Source organism: Choloepus didactylus, chromosome 8 (assembly GCF_015220235.1).
Source record: "Choloepus didactylus isolate mChoDid1 chromosome 8, mChoDid1.pri, whole genome shotgun sequence".
In the NCBI taxonomy this organism is placed as follows: domain Eukaryota; kingdom Metazoa; phylum Chordata; class Mammalia; order Pilosa; family Megalonychidae; genus Choloepus; species Choloepus didactylus.
Window position 1 is genome coordinate 41,931,198 of NC_051314.1, and position 24,914 is coordinate 41,956,111.

Consider the following 24,914-nt stretch of genomic DNA (forward strand, 5'->3'; position numbering starts at 1 on the left):
GTTAAAAAATTGAAAAAAAAATCAGTAGAAAAATGGGAGTAAAAACTAAATGACAAATAGGGTGGGATGGGGGGATGGTTTGGGTATTCTCTTTTCACTTTTATTTTTTATTCTTATTCTGATTCTTTCTGATGTAAGGAAAATGTTCAGAAATAGATTGTGGTGATGAACGCATAACTATATGATCATACTGTGAACAGTTGATTGTATACCATGGATGACTGTATGGTTTGTGAATATATTCCAATAAAACTGAATTAAAAAAAAATACAATCCAAAAAGATCTAAAAATACAAGGAAAGTAATTGCTTCATCTGAAACATCCAGTCTCTGGCTGCTATTGCAGCTTTGGTAATCTAACAATTCTACTCGGACAGAGGTTTTTCTGTTCATTTCTGTTCATCCATCATATTGCCTCTACTATCAGACTCCGTGCCATCCCCTCTTTGGAGATGGCTGCTCTAACTCAGGACTTACATTGCCTCTCAATAAAATCCGATGGGATTTTATAAATCCATGAAGTCCCAGCAGAAGTGCATTGTTCACTGATTATGAATATATCACATAAAAATTCCTAAACTTGGCTACAAACCACAATAACCATGGGGATGAAATATACTTATTTCCATTGGTGTGGATCGTATGTTTTCCTTCATTGGGACATCCCTGAAGAATCCCCAAATGGCAGTACTGGAAATAAGATGAATTGGTGTCGGGCAGCAAACAAAAAACCCAGGAAATGTTCATTCATTTGACTACTGCGTCTTGCCATCCATATACCTTCAAAAATGCCTCGGTCTAATAGGGGACTGGTGGTTTGATGGGCTGAGCCCTCTACCATGGGACTTGCCCTTGGGAAGACTGTTGCTGCAAAGGAGAGGCTAGGCCTGCCTATAATTGTGCCTAAGAGCCTCCTCCCGAATGCCTCTTTGTTGCTCAGATGTGGCCCTCTCTCTCTAGCTAAGCCAACCTTGCAGGTGAAATCACTGCCCTCCCCACTACATGGGATCTGACACCCAGGGGAGTAAATCTCCCTGGCAACGTGGAATATGACTCCCAGGAAGGAATCTAGACCTGGCATTGTGGGATGGAGAACATCTTCTTGACCAAAAGGGGGATGTGAAAGGAAATGAAATAAGCTTCAGTGGCAGAGAGATTCCAAAAGGAGCCGAGAGGTCACTCTGGTGGGCACTCTTATGCACAATATAGACAACCCTTTTTAGGTTCTAATGAATTGGAATAGCTAACAGTAAATACCTGAAACTATCAAACACAACCCAGAACCCAAGAATCTTGAAGACGATTGTATAAAAATGTAGCTTATGAGGGGTAACAATGTGATTGGGAAAGCCATTTGGACCACATTCCCCTTTGTCCACTGTATGGATGGATGAGTAGAAAAATGAGGGCAAAAAAAAAAAAAAAAAACCACAAAAAAACAAACAAAAAAAACACCCAGTGTTCTTTTTTACTTTAATTGTTCTTTTTCACTTTAATTTTTATTCTTATTATTTTTGTGTGTGTGGTAATGAAAATGTTCAAAAATTAATTTTGGTGATGAATGCACAACTATATAATGGTACTGTGAACAACTGAATGTATACTTTGTATGACTGCATGGTATGTGAATATATCTCAATAAAACTGAATTTAAGAAAAGGCTTTTAAAAAGTCCTTCTTTTTAAAATGATCTAATGTTAATGAAATACTGTAGAGTAAAACAGGTACTGAATAGAACAACCCATAAAATCCAATGTTTTATTACACAGACATATAGATATAGACCACCATGTTAACAGCTATTATTGCTGGGTGGTAGTTTATGAGTATTTTCTCATTTCCCTTTTTTTTGAGTTTAATCTCTATTTCCTAAATTTTTCTGCAATGAAGATGTGTAACTAAGAACATCTGTGTTGCCAAAAAGGGAAAAATAAATTTGCAAGCTACCTAGTAAGGATCTGAATTAAAAACAAGCTCAATTTGATAATCTAATAAGAACAGATAAGTTATGGAGGGTAAACTTAATATTATGGGAATGCTCAGTAACAACTATGGTTTATTAATTTTGGGGGTTTATGGTAGGTTCATGGAAATGTAGTTATTTTAGGTTATTTGTTTTCCTTATTCCTTTGTTGGGTTATAGTTTGTTAATTTTCTTGGGGTATGGTAGGAACATGTTGGAAGCAGTGTAGTTATTTTAGGTTGTTTTTTAATTCCTTTGTTTTGGTTTTGTTTGAAATGTTTTTTTTATTGTTCGTTTTTTAATTTTTTGATAAAGTTAAAAAAAGCAATGAATGAGTATTTAAAAAAGTAAATGAACAATATGGGGAGGAGGGGAATGGAATGTTTTTTATGTTCTTTTTTATTTTATTTTTTGGAGCAATGAAAATGTTCAAAGATTGTGGTGATGAATGCACAACTATATGATGAAACGATGAACCACTGATTGTACACTTTGAAGGACTGTATATTATGTGAATACATCTCAATAAAATTGCATTAAAAAATAAAAACAAGCTCAATGCAAAAATAAAAAAAAAAAATGCCTCAGTCTATATAATCAAATTCTACCTCATCCCACAAAAAACACCCCTTTACTTCCTCCCTACCCAAAGTCTTACTCATTGATTGCATCCAGCTCTAAGACCACAATATCTGTTCAATACCCAGTCCTTTCTGTCAGACCCATCTCTAATTCTTGATCCCGGGAACTAATAATAAATAGTAAGTTTTGTGAATCCCAACATATCCAATACACATTTTTTTTCTGAGCTGCCATTTGGGGAACAGAAAACAACATAAAGTGGTTGTTGGTAGGTAACACAAATCATATCTTGCATGACAGGTAGAACAAGGACTCCTTGAACCAGAAGTAAAATGTAGTTCCTTGGTCAGTCAGTCTGGCTGTCCCAGTTCTGCTCTCTAGGAGGATCTTCCTTCCATTGTTGGAAAGGAAAGTCCTGATGTCAGGTTATAGACCACTTCTCCCCTACAATGGGTGACAGAGGGAATGAATGACCTCAATCAGACCTCCTTTTAACCAAGGATTCTCTATTGTAAAATGTTTTAGCAGGATATTTTTGTTCTATTATTCTTTTTGCAAGTATAACAGGAATTTATAGATTTATGAGTCATGCCTGACTGAAAATGAGGGATACTCATGTAATCTTTATAATTAAAGGAGCAAAACTGTCAGAGTTCCAAAATCAAATGACTTGCCTTGTGAACAATGTTTTGCACACCTTGCTCACAACTCAACTTTTAATATGAAACTTATGTGTCCTAATGATGAATAGAAAGATATTTTTGGAAGCTATTTGATGGTTTAGGGCATTTCCAGGAAAAGAATAGTTTCCCTGTACCTGATTCTAGCCTGTATTCTTTTAATTATTAGTAAAGTGTATGTCAGGTAAGATACGTGCTTTGTGTGAGTCTTCTTTGACAATTCATTCTATTGCGTTGACACAATTATCTTCCATGGCCATTGCTGGATGTGAACTGTAATTATTTATCAGTGTACTTTTAAGGTTTGAGCAATCTTATCCTCTTCTTAGTAAGGCTCAGAGTTTCTCTAACAGTAAAATTTATTTAAACTCTTAATATGATTCAAACCTGTTTCCATTCACTCTATGTCATGGGATGGTAAAGAAAGAGATACAATGAAGACTCAGAATCTTTGAATCTGGAAATCACCCTTGAATTTCCTGTCTTCTATTAGTTGGTCATGGACACAGTGCTCTGCCAATCTCCTTTTTCTTGACATCTGTGTCCTTAGATTGCATTTTCTCAGTAGGAATAATTCATCTCCTTATCTGGCAATTACTGTTTAAATGGAAGAGCATGAGAGGGGCCTGAGAGACTAGCAAACAATTTTCCCAACTACCAATCATTTTTCTTGCTAAGTCTCCCACCTCTGATTTTGCTTGAGCCAGTGTTAGCTTGGGTCAGAGAATGTGGTTTCTCCAATTCTGCTACTGGAGTTGCAGCCTTCTTGGACTGCAGACTGCAGGTAGAAAGGGCCCTTATACCAAAACATTGGTTTCTGATCTCTGTTTTTAGTTGGAACAGTTCCCAGCTTGAAACTTTCTTTTTCATTTTAGACTTCACTAAAGGCTTCAGTAGCCAACATATTCTAACATGCTTAATTTTTCAAAGTAATTTCTCTAATCCTATTGCCTTGTCCAGCACAAGAAACACAGTGGACAGTTGAACATGTTGTTTTGATAACACTTAATTGAACCTGCCAACTTTCCAAACCAGGATTTAATGGCTTACCCTGCCCTTCATCTGACATCATGAACTTGGCTAGACTACATCCAATATCTAATGCTGTTCAGTGACAGGCACAACAATTCAAATGTCGCCCAAGTTGCTTGCATTTTGTTTTACTTTTTTGCTTTTTCATATCCTTTTTGACCAGGTCTTAAACAATATTCTCATGACCTAATTTCTGACTCTATGATCTAACTACTCTGTCTTGGCTCCATTCTCACATAGCATCTCTCTTTGTGGTGGGAAGATGGTTGCCACAATTTAAAACTCACATCCTCTCTCATTTTGAGTCAATTGATCCTTAGCAGAAACATGTTCATTTCCTTGGCTTTGATTTGTTCAATTTTCCATTCCTAAATGAATCACAGTGGCTGGGGAGATGCCATGTGCTGACTGACAGGTGTGAGTCATATGCACTGGCCTCCCAGCCTCCAGCAGTGCATGGGCTGATAATGCGGGAGGACTAAATTTCCAAATGATCTTTGTGGAAGTGGAGTAAATGGAAGCTAGAACCAGAGAATGTCCAATGTAATAATAGAATTTAAACATTTTATTAATATTTGAAAAATACATAATCAATAAAGGAGAAAATAAAAATCACTGTACAGGATTAAAAGTTAATATTTTTATATTCTTCTACAGATGAAGGGATAACAAACTGTGGTTTATGCCTATAATGGAAGACTAGTTAGTAATAAAAATAAATGTTAAAGTTCACAATAAAAAAAAAAATAAATGAACTATTGATACAGGCTACAACACAGATGAACTCAAGATAATAATTCTGAGTGGAAGAAGTCAGACAAAAAAAGGAGTCCATACTGTATGAATCCATTTACTTAAACCTGTAGAAAATGTAAAGTAAACTGTAGTGACAGAAAGCAGATCAGTAGTTTAGGGATGAGGATTACCAAGGGTATGAGGAGAACTTTGGGGATAATGGATATGTTCACTACCTTGGTAGTGGTGATGGTTTCATGTGGGTCATATATGTCCAAAATTTAACAAATTATAGATTTTGATATGGGTTCATTGCATGTTAATTAAATCTAACTAAAGCTGTTTTAAAATTTAATATTTTATTGTGTATTATTCCAGGTATTCTCTGTTATTTAATATGTTATTTATTACTAAACCAGTATCATGGAATTCTTTTGTGTACAACTTGCAATTATATTTTTATTGAAATTTTCCATTTCCTTAACTGCTCCTTTCATAATTATTGAATTATTAATCCATATTTATCAAGTTATAGCATCTCATTGCATGACTATAATTAAATAGCCAGTCTACTTTCCATGAATATTTGGATTGGAGCTCTTAAAAATAATCCTGCTAAGACCATTCTTAGATTTGTCTTTTAACGTCCATGTATATGCATTTCTTTTGTCTATGCACCCATGATTGAAATTACGGGGTCATAGATATTTCCATCACCCCCAAAAGTTTCCTCATGCTCCTTCAGAGTCAATCCCACTTGAATCCAGCTAGTCACAGGCATTACTGATCTGCTTTCTGTCACTCTATAATAACAGCTTTGTCTGTTCTAGAATTTCATATACATGAAATCATACAGAATATACTCTTTTATTGTATGGCTTCTTTTGCTTAGAGATTCATATATGTAGTTGCATGTATCAGTGGTTTTTAAAAAATTGCTGAGTAGTATTTCATTGTTTGAATATATCATAACTTGCTTATCCATTTACCTGGGTTGTTATCAATAAAATTTCAATGAACATTAGTATATACATCTTTTTCTGGATAGATAGGTAGTTCTTCTCCTTTGCTAAATATCTAGTAATGAAATTGCTGGATCATATAGTATTTGTATGTTTAACTCTTTAAAAAACTGCCAAGCTGTTCTGCAAAGTAGTTGTATCATTTTATCTTCATACTAACAATGGGTGAGATCCAGTTTTTCTACCCACTTGACAACACTTTGTATTGTCCTTTTAATTTTAGCCATTTCAGTGTCTGTGTCATGGTATCCCATTATGGTTTTAACTTCTTTATTATATTACTGATCAAAACACCACCAGCCCATGAAAAGAACATATATACATGTGAAATAATAATTAAATTCAGTTGCCTCTCATATTTTGCCAATTTTCAGTCCAAAAAACACACATTTTATATATCTTTGTCACTTTTTAAAATGAAGATGTATTTGTCAGTGCAGCAGCATAGAATATATTTTAGTTAGCAGTTTTTTAGCTTGATTTATAACTTCTAAATATTTAGACATTACAGAATGTTGGTTTCTGTTTGTTCTCTTTATGCAGACCTTGCAGATGTTAGGAGGCCCATCAATAAATAAGCAATTGGTCAGTATTCTATGAGAAGTATAAATCATAATCCATTTCCATTTTCATATATTATTACAGTTAATTCTCATAACAACTCTATAAGATAATTTTTTTTTTACTCAGGCAGAGGACCCTTTTGAATGGAGGGTTTGTCCGAGGCCACTACTGAGGGCCCAGGACCAGGAAAAGAAAATAAAGAAGCTGCTTGCCTCACCTGCACCCCTCAGTTCTTTTCTTTCCCTTCATCCTCCAATCTCTAGGGACCTCCCAGTTGTTCACATGTACATTGTTCATTATACTCTCTAAAAAGATTTTGTTCAACCCGTGTTCTGAAAAACAGAGGTTTGAGGTATTAGGGGCTTGTCCAGTCTCATTAAAGTAATATTTTAATCATTTTTAACCTTTTGTTTATGAACAGTTGCCCCATCAGTTCAAAGAGAATAAGGGGGAATGATAAGACTAGGGCACCAAACCCCATTTCACACCCATAAATGTCTGTTGTGTACTTTATATTAGGATATTAACTAGGTACCGGGGAATAACATTTTGCCAGGGGAGGTGGAAAGGAAAAAAAGTTTAGATTCTAAAGTCAGTATGTAAATCAAAAATTGTTTATGGTTAAAAGTATCCTTGAAAATCCCGTAGGAACAGAGTGTGGTAAACCAACTAGGTTATATATATAGTGTACATTTAACTTCATTGTGAATTGCCAAATGATGCTAAATTGTACCAATTTATACTACCATTAGCAACGTATGAGAATTCCTCTTGCTCTACATCTTTACCAACACTTTTGATTGAGGGTACTTTTAATTTAGTCTTTCTGCTGGGTGTGTAGTAATGTTTGGACTTTATTTATATTTCCACATAATAAATGATGTTGAGCATTTTTTCACATGTATATTGACATCTTGGATCTCGTCTTTTGTGAAATGTCAGTTTAAATCTTTTGTTAAATTAAAAACAAATTGGATTGTTAGTCTTTTCTTAATGATTTGTAGGAGTTCTTTCTACATTCTGGAAATGAAATTCTTTCAGCTTTATCTGTCAAAAATATCTTTATTTTGCCATCATTTTTGATGAATATTTTTCCTGCTATAGAATTTTGGGTTTTTATTTTTTTTTGCTTTAATTAAAATATATCATTCCATTGATTTCTGATTTCTGTGTTTTCTTTGCTGAAAATTCAGCCATTAGTCTTATTGTTTCTTTAGGATATCATATTTCTTGGGCTGCTTTTAAGTTTTTCTCATTACATTTGGTTTTCAGCAGTTATACTATGTTATGCCTTTATATTTTTATTTACCCTACTTGAAATAAATTCACAAGTGGATTGATACCTCTATTTTGGCAAATGCTTGAAAATTAGCTCTTCTAATTATTTTTAGATTCTTCTTCTAAACTCCAATTAAATGCATGCTACATAATTTAACTGGGTTGCTTGTCTTTTACATTCTGTTCTCTTCTTTCCATTTTGTCTCTCCACACTCCAACTGGTATATTTTGCACAGATTTGAGTTTACTAATCTTTTCTCTTAGTCCATTTCAGTCTGCTGTTAAACAACCAATATGTTCCTAATTCCAGATAATATATAATATATAATATATAATTTATTATATATAATACATAATTATACATTATATATTATTCAGTCCAAGAATGTTCATTTGATTCATTTTTATAGATTCCAAGTCTCTATTGAAATTCTCTATCTTTTCATCAATTTTATCTTTTCTCTTTAACACAGTAATATAGTTCTTATAAAACCCTTGTTTGCTAACTCCAATATTTGGATAATCTGTTTGTCTGCTTCTACTTTTGTTTCATCTTTTTGATTGTTGGTCACATTTTTCTGCATCATAGTTAGTAACTATTTATTTTATGCTGGACATTTTACATAAAAAACAGATTCCAGATGTTTATGTCCCACAGATGAGAGTCCCCTCTTTCTCCTGTTAGGCAAATAGAGTGAGGGTTTCATTAATCTCAGTTCAACCATATATTGTGCTGATTTGACACTGGATTGCAAATTCTAAGACTTAACTTCTTAGTTTATCCCTGTTTCTTGGGCATAGCCCTCCTAGGTTTTGACTAAAAGTCTGATGGATTTATTTTGAGGCTTATCTCTTTGAAATCCATGAAAATTCAAAACCAGGTAAATGTATTGCAGGTGATAAGGGGAAACAGTTTAAGTTTGTTGTAGGCCCCTCTTTACGGCAAATTTTTGTCACCTCAGGAAGGTAAAATTGTGGGAGATTTTACTCTCCCTTTACAGCTAAGCACAACAATCTCCCATGTCACTGCATAATTCAGCATATATTCCATGGGAAGATCCAGGCTTGTATTTGGTAAATACATTTACATTTATTGTAATTACAGCTATATTAGCCCTTAGGTCTTAACATCTTCTTTCATACTGTACTTTTTAATTTTCTCCTCTCCATTACTACAATCCGTTAGATAATAAGTTTTCTTCTGATGTTTTAAAAGTTATCCATTCATTGCATATTTTTGTAGTATTTATTTTTAACCTAAGCCCCATAATCCTCACACTGATGTCAAATTTTATCAGTATCTGTATTTTTGTTTGAATAGGTAAACTGTTAGCAAGCTCTCATGTCCCTTTGGTCTCTCTCTCCCCTACCTCTCCTTCCCTACTTCAAGCTGGATATGTTTTCTCTCTCTCTCATTTGTCCTAGGACTTTTAAGACAGAATAAAGTTGTCATCCACTGGCCATGGAGTTTGGAAGACACGATGATGGATGATGGGGAGAATGAATGTCTGAGGATGTGATGTCCAGTAGAGCACTGGATTCATGGGTCTGGACCTTAAAGAAAATCTAGGCTCGTGATTTGGAATCATACATAGCTGAAACTGCTATTTCATGGAAAGGAACAAAAAAGACTGGGAGAGAAAACACTGGGACAGAATTTAATGGACAGTCAGAAAAAAAGATGCCTGCAAATTAAACTATAGATCCACAGAAAAAAATGGTGTCATAAAAAGAGATCATATATTAAAAATTAAGCACCCTTCACTTCTCAGGAATTAATTTAACAGATATCACTACTGGGCCTAGATCTGATCCTGCTGACATTCCAGTTACTCTGATTTCACTCCCCAAGGTCAGTCATCATTAAAAACAGGACTCTGGTCAGAAGTGGCCTTGTTAAGGTTAGAAAGCTTCTTTGTGGCCTCCTCATTCTTCAGTTAATTCATTCCTTACTTACAGTGGCAGAGTGGTGGAGAAATTCCATATTCCTGAAATAGCTTCCACCAAACCACCTGCAACTTCAGAAAGTAAGAGGTTCACTAGAATTAATTTAAGAGAAGACTAGTAAAACTCACCAATTATTCACACTTTAGATAATTTACTCAGACTATTTTCCTAATGGGGGATGAAGGGGATAAAGAAAATTGAGTTTGAGCATGGAAATCTTTAAGAAAGGTCAAACTAGGCTGGTTTGCTGGTGGTGGTGTTCAAGATAGAAACATGAAGGCAGCAGGCTCTTATAGAATATAAATACTACTTGATGGGGAGTATTTATATCCCCATCTGTTGGTATAATTACAGAAACGTTATTGATGAAGAAAGTGGGTTCCAAAGAATGTGAATTCACCTGAGATCAAGTCTTCAGACACTTTTAGGCATTAATATTTCATCTTATGCTACCTCCATGATGGCAGTGAACAGCAAAAGAGCAAGGTAGTACAATTTTAAGGTATCTTAGTTCTCATTTGTACATTTAAACTTAACCCAAAACATAACTTATTTAGGGATATCTATGTACTTGGCTTAGAATGGTAAGGGACAAGCATTTCTCATCATTTGCCTGCCATCATATAAATCAAATCATATGCACCAAAGGTAGTGTAAGCACTACTGATTATATTAATAACATTTATTGTTCACGATGTGCCACAAACTGTTCTAAGCAATTTAAATATATTCACTAATTTAATCCTCTAAAAACTTCATGAAGAAAGTGTTTTCTCCAGTTTACAGGTGAGGAAACGGACAAACATACAGGTTAAACAACTTCTCCTAAGTTATACAACTAGCACGGATGGTACCAGGATTTGAACATAGGCAGATCCCAAATTCCTATTTCTTTCACTACAGTGTCTTCCAGTTGTGTGTGGACATTTCAAATTTGATTGTTTCACTTCCTCTGTCACTGAGAGTTGAAAATGTGAGTCAGGAATTAATTTAATGCATGCCTTTTTCAGGTCATTGCTAATAAACTACATGCCAACTCTCCTTTTTTGGGGGGACAGAATCTTTTTATACACTATTGTATTTTTCATTATAACATTAAAAGGCAATTCAGGTTAAGGCTTTAAAAAGTATCAATTTAATATTGAATATTTAGAAATGTGGTACACATACATCATAGTAATATAAAATACAATTTTAAATAATTTTCTTATAAACCTTTAACATGGATGGCTGACAGTTTCCAACAAATTCTCTGGATTCTGGTACCAGATGTTTGGAGGCTAATTTTAAATGCCATTTAGCCATGCACACAATTAGGAGGTTTTAAAAAAATAAATATGACAAATATATGGATTTCTGAAGTATAAACTGACATACAAATCTAGTATTTTCTTAGTATTTTTCATCAAAGCATCTTTAAAGAAGCAGTCTAACATCAAGTTGAGAGCTCAAATTAGATGTAATGAAAATGCATGAGATTTTATTAGAATTGTGTAACTTACATACCAAATATTTACATAAAAATAAACACAAAATTGCAAAACAAAATTATATATTTAATTATTTTATCCTCCAAGCAATCAAATTCACAAAATTACTTACTGGAAAAATGATAGTGTAGATTTCCTTATTTCAGTAGGAAACCCAGATAGGAGCAAAATGAAAAACTTAATTCTTCTTTCTTGAGAAACAGTGAATAAGTAACATACTTGCTTGAGAAACACTGAATAGGTAACATACTTGCCTCTTGGGGGTTGTCAAAAACATTCCCAGAATTCCTGGGTACAGGATTTTGTTAAGAGTGAGAATTAAAACTCCAACACCTCATGAGTACACAGGTTTTCTTTTCTGGACTTACAGATGCTTACATCTTCAAACCACAGGTTAAGGAACTGGGCTTAATTGTTTCCACCTCCCTTCCAAAAAAGGCAGCTCCAGAGAGAGAGAGAAAAAAAACCATTACCTTTTAAAACAATTTATGAGTTTAGAGAATAATCACATAAGCAAGCTTGAAAGATTTTAAGATCACACATTTTAAAGAATAAATATTAGTTATAAGAACATATTCCTTAATGGAATTTAAAACATCAAATCTTTATTTGAGTTATATTGCTAAATTAAAAAGTTAAAGGAGAAGAGGATTTTCTTGAACTCATTTAGAGCAGTGGTCCTAAGCCCTGCCTATAAATTAGAATCACCTGGTGAGCTTTTGGAAAAATTGACATATGACCCCACTCCTCAGAAATTTAGATTTAATTGATGTGGGGTGGGGTCCATATTAAAAACTTCTGAGATGATCTAATAATGAATGTTGAGGACCACTGACTTGGAGTAATTGTTAAATTAATAACTGCTCAAAGTGGATTTGAACAAACTATTTACAATTCAAAACATGAATATTTCTGATGTGCTAGCCACTGTTCAAAATGCTAATAAGGATGATTCTTTTTTTGTATAAAAGTCATTGGATAACATTAATATATTCCGTTCATCAATTGGATAGTTACATAACTCTATTATTACTCAAAGTTTATGTTATGATCTGCTGTCATGAAAGATTTTTTTAAATTATCTTTACTATTCCGTTATATTAACAGAAGAGATCACACTCAGAAACAGTCCATTAAGATATATGGAGAGAACATAAAAATGATATTGATTTCATTTTCAAGTCATATTATATGAGGCATTCTCCACCTTATATTTGGAGTCCCAAACCCACAATTTAAGAACTGAAATTAGGTATTGCTTGGATCTTTAACAGAATCTCTCCTGGATCAAAAACTAACTCCCATTGGTGCCAGTGCTTCTTTAAACTGCCTAAAAAAAAAAAAAAGAAAAAAAAATCTATGCAAGATCCTCAGGGAACTGAGTCTTCAACTCAGTCTATGTTTCTTGTGACCTATTTCTAAAACAGTTCTTAAAAAGTGTTACAAAACACGGCTTCTGAAACATAATTAGAAATTAGTTATCTCCAAAGAAAAGGAATATAGTTTTTGAAATACTACTTCATTAGAAATTATAGTTGCTATCCCATGATGACAGCTTGAGTTTTAATATTTTACATTAAAACTAACTTGATTAGGTACTATTAACATTCATACGAAATACATTTTAACTAAGGAAAAATATCAGATTTAAATTTCCCCAAACCATCAAATTTATTAATCCTATAATTAAGCTAATTAATTTTTATAGTTGGACAGCAGGCCAAAAATGATGCAATTTTGGTTAAGCATAATATATTACATATAAGAAAATACAAAAACAATTTGTTGTTCATTATTGATGGAATTAAAACAGCTTGAAAATTTTTATGAAAGCTCAGTAGTCAAAATATTTAATAAAAATATACACCACAACAAGGTATAAACAGAACTCAGTGTTTAAAAATAAACTTTGTCACACTGTTTTTCTTTTGGTTAAAGAGAACTGCTTCAGGTATCTAAAATGACTTGAAGAGTGATTAAAGTGTGACTTCAGAAACAAAAATTTAAAGTAAGACCAAATAACACTAAGATTTGAAAGAGAAGTTTACTATGTCATAACTCAAAAGTTTAAATAAAGCTATAACTGGGACTTCTCAATATGACTAAACATGAGTAGTTTGGGGAGTGAAAGTCAAGGAACTACCATGATTATGTGGTTCATGTTATAAAACTAATGGTATGTAAAAAAAAATGAGAATATAGCATATATGAACACTATTAAACATGTTCATGTATGTATATAAGTAAAACTTTACCTGCTTGAAAATTGCATTTTATACAGCAAACAAGTCTGAAAAAGAGAGACTCTTTTTTAGAGATATATGAATGAAATCGACTTGGTTAGGACTCAGGTAAATCAGACTAAAGGGTAAAGGATGATATTGATGTTGTTTTTAAAACTTCAACTTCTATGTGAGACGAAAGAAAGAGGTGTTTATTTGGTGCAAAATCCATATTTTTTGTAACACACTATATAATTTATCTTGTATGGTCAGTTTATTCAAGCAACATAATTACAAGGAACGTTGAATAGGGAGCTAAATCTGGTTGGTATGTACTGGTTAATGTGAAGCCCTAATACATCCCAGAGTAATCTGGGCAGAAAATTAAAAAATTTATTTGCAAAGCCCCCTTGAGGGACTGGGGAAAAATGTGGAAACAGTAAATTTCTCCATCTGGGGAATTAATGATATTCTCACAAGCACCAGGGGCTACCAATTTAGAAGGCTGAGCTCTCGATCTTGGGGCTTGCCCTTATGAAGTTTGTTACTGTAAAGAAGAGGCTAAGCCTACTTAAAATTGTGCCTGAGTCACCCCCAGAGAACCTGCTTTGTTGCTCAGCTGTGGCCTCTAAACTAACTCTGCAGGTAAACTCACTGCCCTTCCCCCTATGACTCCCAAGGGTGTAAATCTCCCTGGCAACATGGGACATGACTTGTGGGGATGAGCTTAGCTCTGGCATCATGGGATTGTAAAAGCCTTCTTGGACCAAAAGGGGGAAGAGAAATGAAACAGTTTCGGTGTCAAGAGATCTCAAATAGAATCGAGAGGTCATTCTGGAGGTTATTCTTCTGCATTATCCAGATGTCCCTTTTTAGTTTTTAGTGTATTGGAATAGCTAGAAGGAAATGCCTGAAACTGTTGAACTGCAAACCTTTATTCTTGAAGATGATTGTGTAACTAAAAAGCTTACACTGTGTGACCATGTAGTTGTGAAAATTTTGTGGCTCCCCCTCCCTTTATCCTGTATGGACAGATGAATAGAAAAATTAGGACAAAAAGTAAATGAATAATAGGGAGGGATGGGGAGTATGAGATGTTTTGGGTGTTCTTTTTTAACTTAACTTTTATTCTTATTCTTTTTTGTGTTTGGTAATGAAAATGTTCAAAAATTGATTGTGGTGATGAATGCACAACTATATAATGGTACTGTGAACAACTGACTGTACACCGTGGATGACTGTGGTATGTGACTATATCTCAATAACAGTGAATTAAAAATGCATTTTAGAGTAAACATAAGGACAAATATATAATTAGGAAAATATTCTTCAGCTAATGTGTCATTATGACTTATTTTAAAATGTTTCGTTCGGTATTCCTTCTAAAAATCAACACAAAAAACTACAATACAGCGTAAAAGCAGCAGTATTCTTTTCTAGTGCAAAGTCCTTTGTTAAACAGACAGATTACCGAAGAAAAAAAGAATGTATTCAATAAGTATTTTTAATCCATGGCAAGATTCCAAAAAATGAAGGAAAAGTGAAATAGGCTAATGAATGGGAATTATACAGAATAAATCAGCATATGTTGGATATGCCCCCAAGTGTTATCATTCAGGCCTCAAATTATTTTTGAGAGTACTAAATGTTATTTTTCCAGAAGAACCTTTCTTCTATAATATAGGATGCAAATTTCCTACATATAATTTATTATTTCTACTGTATTCACCAAAAATCATAAAATTTCTGCCATATCTTATATGATACATGCCTTGTATCTTAAGATATTTTTAATGAAAATCTCATTTTGATCTGACATAGAGGCAACTCATGATAGACTATTACATATTCTGGCTACTTTTCAGAGCTCACAGTACAATAATATAAAGTTTTCTGATATCATTGCAACATGATAAAGAGCACCACTATTCACCATTTAAAATACGTTCAATCTCTTCCAGTCTTTTTAAAGCAGCAACTCTTTTCTTCTCAATGTCTTTAATTTCTTTTGTTGTTTTGTGGGGGATCTTCTGATCTGTATTTTTTCCTAATTGTTTGTTGGATTTAGACTGACTTTTATTATTGCTTGTTTTTATTGTCTGTATAGGTTTGTTGGGTTCACTTCTGATTTCCTTTATATTTTCAGTTGGAATTTTGTCTTCCTTTAAATCTGAAGTATCACCAGCTGGGATTATTGGCTGTTCTACAAAACTAGATGAGGAAATTTTATCCCTGACTATATTCAAATGGCGTTGAATATATTCTTCATGTGGTGCTAATGCCAATGTTTCAACCAAGCATCTTTCAGCTTTTAATAAGTCTTTCTCTTCAAAATAAACAACACAAAGATTGTGTTTTCCTTGCACATTGCTTGGATCCATCTCCAATATCTTTTCAAAACATTTTTTTGCTCCAAGAATATCTTTCTTTTGATTCATCAAAATATCTCCCTTTAAAATGAGACCCTTGATATGATCAGGGTAATATCTCAGTAATTCTTCCAAAATTGGCAATGCCATTAATTCCTTTGCAGTCTGAGAATATAAGAGTGCCAGATTAAACAGAGCACTTCTGAAGTCTGCTTGTAATTTAATGGCTTTCTTCATCCAAATCTCTGCTTCATTATCCTTTTTGTCATCCATAGCAAGCATTCCCAAATTGAAATAACCATTAGCATCTTGTGGTTCTTCAGTTATATAGCTTAGAAGTCGTTTTCTAGCTTCAGGTCGGAGTTTCACCTCACCTAAAAATAATTATTTTTCAAGAGGAAAAAAAACTATTGTTAGCAAATGAATTGAGTTTAATGAACAAAAGCCATTTGCAAGTATCCTGTTAGAATACAAACAGGTAGCAAATCAAAACAATTAACTTCTATACATAAATCAATAAGCAGAAAGTGAAAACCTCAAAGTATTTACAGAAAAGAGAGTGTGCTTGAAACACTGAAGTGAGAGCTTATCTCCTTTCTTTTAAAGCAATTCTAGGGTGCCCCAGAAACCAAAAGGAGAAAAATAGCATCTCCTTATAAGCTTAGAATCTAAATGGGAGTACCAGGAGAAGAATAAAGAATTAAGAGGAAGAGGCATATGATTTGTCACCAAAGACATGGATTCAACCTTGGTTCTGTTAATATGAGTTTTTGCATTGAGCAAGTTATTTAACTTCTCTGGGTTAACTTACTGAATTTTCTAAGAATTACATGAGACATCTGTAAAAATGCTCAGCAAACAGAAACTATTATTGAATAAACAAAATGTTTCAGTCTTACTGAATCAGAGTTTATTTTTAATGTCACTTCAAATTTTTAAGCAGTTTCAAGGGCAAAAAGTATACCACTTAAGAAATAAATGCTTATTGGAAAAATTTCTATTGCAAATAAATTTTAAAATCTCTCAAGTTCTAAATCTACAAATCTTAGGGGGCAATTGTGAGTTGGACAGATGGCATCTTTCATGGTTATCAAGGCTAGCTAACTTTAGCAAAAGTTAACTTTTCCTTAAATTAATGTTTTTTTGTTTTTTTTTTTTTTTGAATATCAGGTATAATGATCTTCCTCTATTGTTTTATTTGATAGCATGATGCAGAAAAAGAATATCTGAAAATAAATCAGTAGGCCTAAGTTCTTATCCTGGACTCACTACTAAATCAGCCATGTGACGCTGGGCTAGTCATTACATCTATTTGATTCTCAACTCTCTATTATATGGGAGACTCAGACAAGTAAACTCAAAGGTCCTTTTTAGCTCTAGAAATACTCTGATTTTATGATTTTTTCATTTTCTGCCAAGGTTTTAAAAAAATTATTCCATATGACTCCCGGGGAGGAATGTAGACCCGGCATCGTGGGATGGAGAACATCTTCTTGACCAAAAGGGGGATGTGAAAGGAAATGAAATAAGCTTCAGTGGCAGAGAGATTCCAAAACGAGCCGAGAGATCACTCTGGTGGGCACTCTTACGCACACTTTAGACAACCTTTTTTAGGTTCTAAAGAATTGGGGTAGCTGGTGGTGGATACCTGAAACTATTATACTACAACCCAGAACCCATGAATCTAGAAGACAGTTGTATAAAAATGTAGCTTATGAGGGGTGACAGTGGGATTGGGAATGCCATAAGGACCAAACTCCACTTTGTCTAGTTTATGGATGGATGTGTAGAAAAGTAGGGGAAGCAAACAAACAGACAAAGGTACCCAGTGTTCTTTTTTACTTCAATTGCTCTTTCTCACTCTAATTATTATTCTTGTTATTTTTGTGTGTGTGCTAATGAAGGTGTCAGGGATTGATTTAGGTGATGAATGTACAACTATGTAATGGTACTGTAAACAATCGAAAGTACAATTTGTTTTGTATGACTGCGTGGTATGTGAATATATCTCAATAAAATGAAGATTAAAAAAAAAAAAAATTATTCCAGAAATAACTAAAATATAAATATAGAAATTTTCCAACATAAAAATTGAGATTAAAATCAATTATATTGCTTTTTGAGGTAGAACTAAATTCATATATAAAAATGAATCAAAGGTCTAGATTTATTGTGATTAATGGTGATTTTGCTAAATTATAGGAATTATAATATATTAGAAAACTCAGTAAAATTGGACATGAAATAATGCCAGAGTATATGGTCTTGTAAGTCATGGGAAAAGAAAATGTTATTTTTTCTAAACATACAATCTTCTTGGCTCCCCAGAGCTAAGTATTAAAAAAAAAATTCTCAAGTTCAGATATTTTAGGCAATATAATATATAAAAGGGGTTTATTATACTTACATACATAGATGACAAAATAGATTAATAAGGTATCTCTTAACAGATTGCCTGAAAAATCCGCCATAGCACATACCAGAATAACAGTTAGTATTATCATATATGTTAGTGAATGTTACTTGGAAAGAATTTACTTCAAGTATTTAAATATTCTTCCTATAAATCACTTATGTACAGAGTTCATATAAATTATCAGTTCATAAAATAGTTAGTACTGTCAATGGACTATAAATTAAAGTTTTACTATATTTCAAACTATTATTTGTTTAATTGGAAGTATTTTGGGAAAACATACCTGATTCTTGCATTAATATAGCAGAATTGAAGAGTGCTAGCTTATGCTTTGAATTTAGTTCTAAAGCACGATTAAAGTTTTTTAGGGCTTCATTTTGTTCTTTAAGTTCAATATGAACAATAGCCAAATTGTACCAAAGATCCGCATTATTTCTGTCCAGCTCTAGCGCTTTAAGATATGCTTCTTTTGCTTTGAGAGGTTTATTCATTTTTAAAAGCAATTCTCCTCTGTGGAAAAAACAAACACAAGGTTTACTTTCAACACTGATATGCCAATTTGTAGATACTTTTCTCTGACAAGTTTTAAGCCTTTCCACATATTCACAGCTTCCTTTTTACTTTTTAACTTAGGTTCTTACAGTTCTGTTTCAAAAATAACTGAGACTGTTCTCAAACCTGAACTCCTTAGATTAGCAAATTTGGTTTAATACGTTTTCAAATATTAGAAGAAAAAAGCATGCCTGACTTTAAGATGGTTAAGAGGTGGAGGATGTATCCAAAGGAGAAAGACAAAGAAAATATATTGTTTGAATACATCTTCAAAGGAGGGAGACTAGAGTGAGTAGGAAACGGGCAGCTAAAAGGAGTGAGAAGATAAATGAATATGTTGGGAGACAAAGGAATAGCACTGGAAAATGAAAAATATTTAAAGTAGTGATGGGAAAATTCCACTAACCAAATATATGTTAGAATTCTCAATGTGCCAAAATGCAGAGGGTTTGAAATTTGAAACCCCCCTTTTAAGTGAATTTAGTTTTCTTCCACATACTCTTATAAAATTCACAAAAAATCCAGCAGGGAGGAAAAGCATAAGCACCAACTTCAGATAACTGTGAGGTATCTGGGAGTGAGGATCAGTTTGATAAACTTTGTACAAGTATTTCTAATATGGCTATATTTTCTGTTAGAGCATTAAAAAGTCATTTTGTTTAAATACATATGCACAAATCAATTTAAGTAGTGTTATAATAAGAGTTACTCTTATTACGTTATTACTTTCTCCTATTATATCAGCATAGGAATGAAATAAAATAAATAAATAACAACTATCAATATTCTCAGTAAAGCAACTTCTGGTGTATTTGTCCAAAATGATTTTCTTTTATGCAGAGATAATCAAATAATTCTTTATAGATTAACACAGTAGGTTTTATTTATAGATGCAACCCTACTAAATTCAGTGGATTTCAACAAGAACTCAATAAAAGGCAGAACAAAGTCAGCCCTCAATTAATAAACAGATTTTACCTCAAAAACTTATTAAATTTTGCGTCATTTTCCCATGGAACCAACATTATAAATTACAATTAGGTTTCTGGGCCAGGGAACAAAACAAAGTTGAAAATACAATTTTCCTTAAGTATAATACAATTAAAAAACACTTACATGGGAAATTAAGTTCTAATACGTGATACCAGAGAAATATTTTTTACTGACAACTAAGTTTTCTTTGTGGCAAAGATATCAATAACTGGTCAACATTCAATATTTATTTAGGAAAGCTCCTGAGAATTGGTATAAGATCTAACTCTATTATGCAATTTCAATTTCAGGTATTTTAAAAAGGGAAAAACAATAAATTTGGGGATGAGAAATAAATGAAACTAAGAAGGAGCTTCTGCCCATTCTTTCATACAAAACCTAAGTTTAGTATTCTAAGTCAGGTATTCCCCTGTCAATTTCAAATCAAAGAAATATGATTGATTATCAGTCTACACCAGGCTAACTTCTATGTCCTTAATTGCCAAGTAAAATTACTAAAAAGGAAAAAAAACCTCCAATTTAGTCAAAATGGTCAAAATGTACATGCAGATGCAGTTTCAATTTTCTACAATGATGGCTCTGAAGTAAATAACAATACCTGCTAATGTAAGCCTGTTTGAAGTCAGGCCTCATGCTTATTGCTTGTCGGTAAAGTTGATCTGCTTCTTCTAGTCGGGACTCATTTGCTCGGATCAGGTTGGCCAGATTGATATAAACATTTAAATGGTTAGGAGCAATTCTGGCTGCATATTTTTTACCAGGAATAATCTGTTAGAAAAGAACCACTTTCATAATTTGACCTCTCACTACTAAATTAAAAACTTCAACAAGTATTCCTAGTGGCTTATTACACACAGGACATAAGATTATGCTATTAGTCTTACTTCTGTATTAAAATAAAACACAAAAATGTAAAAGTACCTGTAGTATTCAAAAAGGGTAAATAAAATAATTAATATTTTGTGGCATTGAAGGATATATTTTTTCATTCATGCCAGCTCAGTGGATTATTTATACTGCCTTTTAATGAAATTAAATAAATCAGAATTTTTAGAAGCCAGTCTCTTAGTAAGTTTGTATCAGACCAGGAATCTCCCATCTCTCAGTTTAGTGTATTATTTATACCATGATGACTTTCACACTATCAGCAAAGTATTTCCTGATTGAGATAATAGGGTAGTTAATTTTATTTCAAAGTTATACTAAAATCTCATTTCTGGTGAAGCTAGGAAATAAAATGTTCAATTAACTGACTGTTTAGGGTAAGTAAAGATTACTTTATATATATATATAAATAAAATATATATATTATATTTGGATCCAAATTTTCAGTGAACACACTAATATGTATCTAATAAAAAACCTATACTAAACCCAATTTAACTGTAGAATCTCAGGACTGAAATTATCCTTAAGATATCATATGGCCCAACTTTGTTTTTAAACAAATTATCGAACTATTTATCCAATTATTCTTATTATTCCTATTAGTACTACAATTAAGAAAACTGCAGTGCAGGGTAAACCATCTTTTCTGAGGTCAAGGACAGGGTCAGATATTCCAATTCTGATGCTGTATGATTATATCCAATGAGTCTTATAGTATATGTGTGTGTCACTGCAATAGCCAATGGACACAAGAAAGCAAGAGATATAGCCATTCATTTTATACCTTTATTTTACTTTTTGATAGGAATTATACTGAATTTAATGCTTAATGTACATAAATAAAATTCTTTTTATTTAAAATCATTTAACTTACAGGTAACATCAAGAATATTTAAAATTCATATTTCATGGATTTAGTTTTTATAAATGGACTATAAAAAAGTTTTTGCTTTTTTAATTAAGTGAACTAGAAAAGTAAATGGCATCTTTTATAAAATTTTCAGTGACAGATGGTTCACTGGACACCTTTTATATCAACAAGTTGAAGAAAACAAGGATTTTCCAATTAGATAATTTTATTCAATATGGACATCTAATTGGCATGACGTAATAGGAATAAGTTCTGATAACTTACCTGAGGCATCAGTGATTTAGCCATCATGTAAGATTCTTCAGCTTCTTTGGTTCTATTTAAATTTTTATAAGTTCTTCCTACATTCATATGGGCACCAATATCATCTAAAATCAAAAAAAAAAATCACTTGATGGCAAATATACTAAACAATATTCAATATAAACTACTGAGGAGACAAGTTCCTAGAAAAAAACATACTGGGCATAAAATGCAAAGGTAAGCATTAGGTTCTGTTTCCTCCTTAAAGTTCTTGTAAACCAACTTGTTATAACTTATGACAAACAATATACTAGAAAATTACTTAAAGCACTGAAGGTACAGAAGGTACACACTTTACATGAAAAAAGTATTTGAATGGATCCTTGAAGGGTTAACACGTGAGGGGAGAGAGAGATGGAATGACATTTATATCACTTCACTTCATTACAATTTACTATTCTAATACTAAAGATTGCCTCATTTCCTTACCCTTAGGGCTTTGGCATTCACTCAAAAAGTTATGGCTCAACTCTACAAGTGAAAAGGCTCATCATGATTTTTAGAATTATTTCAAGTGTTATAACTGACAAATATGCACTCATAGTGGGATGGGGCAAAGACATAAAATACTTGGTGATTTAAAAAAAAATATTTGTAAATATGGTTGGAATAAGAGACTGAAGGGAATATCAGGATTCTATAGTAAGATGCAGGTCCATCTCTCTTAAATGATGATAAACTCCTATATAATTTATTTAAAACTTTAAAAAAGGTTATATTAATATTAAAGTAGCAGGAATTTATGTCTCATTTTCTGATATGGAAATAGAATACCCTACAGATTTACTTAGGGATAGAAGAATAAGCAGTTTAAATAAAAAATATGAGGATTCATTGTACACTAGTTTAAAAGACAATTAACAGTAAATTTTTAAAGGTTTGGAATAAAGATGGAAGGGAGAAGATCTTAAACAGATAATTTTTACTCAACATGAATCTCTAACAGACATGACAAGATTTCAAATTATGATTACTACTTGCTTGTTACACTGATGATTTTGCAACTGTGGAATAGTTTTCTGCCTGCAACTCCCAGGGCACATAGGGGCCAAGCATATATATCTTGGGCATTCCCCTAGGAGGAGAGTAATAGTCCTAAGATCTTGCTACAGTATGTTTCAGGTTGGCAGCTGTGTGCGCCTCACAAAAACTGTTGGACACTAGTACAGGTTTGCTTAGTGAACTGGGGAGACAAGGTTAGGGGAGGGAGGTTGATATTTTTTCTTCTTAGATGTATTGCTGAGTCATGGAGCTAAGAGGGGATCAAGCGAAAAAACAAAATCAAAAATTTCTGCTAGGTATTCCCTTTTCTGTGTGTGTAGCTTTTAAAAATTCAGACAATTTAGCACCACCCCAGCACCATTAAAACAGACTCTTCACGAACACGATCTGCAAAAATGTGTTTTTTTAAAAAGCTTTAAAGGCAATTTTGATGCAGTCAAGACTGAACATCACTGCATTATCTAGTGCATATAAAAATACTAAGTAGGTTATCTTTTACATAGCTCAATTTTGTTTCATATCAGATAAATTTATATCATTTGTTGTAGAGAGATCAGGAAGTTACTTAGGAAAAACTAAGGATCTATAGAACCTGAAAAAATTAATTATACAATAATCTAATGAAAGAACAAATAAACTGAAAGTTTAGATAAATAAAAGTGTAATTATGTCAGCTAAGTACTTAAAATGCTACTGAAATCAGCTCCAACTAATCTTAGAACAAAAAGAGACTATTTAGATGAAAGATGGGGCAAATTATTACTCACTGGAATGAGGTTCTTAGAATGTATGGCAAAGAGACACTGTCATCAATGCAGACTTCAGACACTAGAATAAGCAGTACTTTCTCAAAGAACAAAGTCAGCAATCAGATATTCTTTCAGCATCAAAAGGGCTAAGTGATAATAAGAACAACCATGCTCTCATAAGTACACTATCCAAACCAAAAGCAGCATGAGCTGAATAGTGCCTTTAATTCAATGAACTGAGGACCATGCTTCTCTAGTCAACTCAGTTTTCCAGAACCCTAGTTAAGTATTTCATATTTCATCTCCTCTCTCTCCTTGATTCTCTAATTTCTTACTTCAAAGGAAAACAAGGAATCAGAAGGGAACTTGCTTATCTTCCCATTGTCAAAGCTATCACCTAATCTGCATAATTTGTTTTTATAAGTGCTAACATGCAATTGTATACCACTTCCCCCACTCCTCCACCCCCAGTCTGCTTTCCCTCCCATTACAATGAATGAGGTATACCTCTCTTCTTATTTAAAGCCAACCAATCTACTTATGCACTAGATTCCATCCTCTTTCCCACCTCTCCTGCAGTATAACTTCCTATTCCCCCAAATCTGTTTTCCTGTACAGCAAGCATCTTTGAAAGTTGTTTATATTCTGTTTATACTTCTTCAATTCCAAGTGATTCATGCATGGACAGAATTCAGGAGATCTGTGAAGCTGGACAGGGGAAAAAGTGCCTTTCTATTTTCACTAACCTCTACTAAAAAGTTAGAATATCCTTCAATTAGAAACATAGGCAAGAAATCCTAGTATCAATAGCAGTACCTTGACTTATCAAAAGAAATCACAGCTTTTTCATATCATATTGCAATTGTTGCAGACATCTCAAAATTTAGTTTACACTGAACATTCCTCCTTTGAAAGAACATAGTTATTATTAGACCAACCACTAGCTCACATGTAATCTCAGTCATCCTGTGTACAGACCCACACTGACAAGTATTAGGCAGCTTTGACCCTAACAACTGTTCAGCCATCAAACAGCGAAGTTAAGTATTCTTATACTGATGGTTCAAGTATCTATATCGATTTCCGGTATTTCCTATCCACAAAACTGTTTGTCGACTTATTTGAAAAGATACACTTGTAAACATCTGTATACTCATAAAACTTTTAAAAAGTTATTTCTATCTTGATGGCATCAAAATTGAACTACACGCCCACAATCCTTTTCTGATATAAACAGTTTCAAAGACTTTGACTTA

The 24,914-nt window shown here is 33.0% G+C and overlaps 1 protein-coding gene across 3 annotated transcripts in view; it reads right to left on the reverse strand.

Moving 5' to 3' along the window:
• Positions 1 to 10,915: 10,915 nt before the first annotated feature.
• TMTC3 (transmembrane O-mannosyltransferase targeting cadherins 3) overlaps positions 10,916 to 24,914 on the reverse strand; it is a 78,582-nt gene continuing 64,583 nt past the window's right edge. For 2 of the 3 annotated variants that reach the window (XM_037848378.1, XM_037848377.1), the window contains 5 exons: positions 21,869 to 21,972; positions 20,444 to 20,613; positions 18,584 to 18,810; positions 15,449 to 16,258; positions 10,916 to 11,735 (listed from right to left, as the gene is read on the reverse strand). In XM_037848378.1, the coding sequence (XP_037704306.1) occupies positions 11,668 to 11,735; positions 15,449 to 16,258; positions 18,584 to 18,810; positions 20,444 to 20,613; positions 21,869 to 21,972 (1,379 nt within the window). In that variant the 3' untranslated portion in view covers positions 10,916 to 11,667. Of the gene's footprint in view, positions 11,736 to 14,998; positions 16,259 to 18,583; positions 18,811 to 20,443; positions 20,614 to 21,868; positions 21,973 to 24,914 lie in introns of those variants that run through there. The other variant, XM_037848379.1, reaches the window with a different exon arrangement.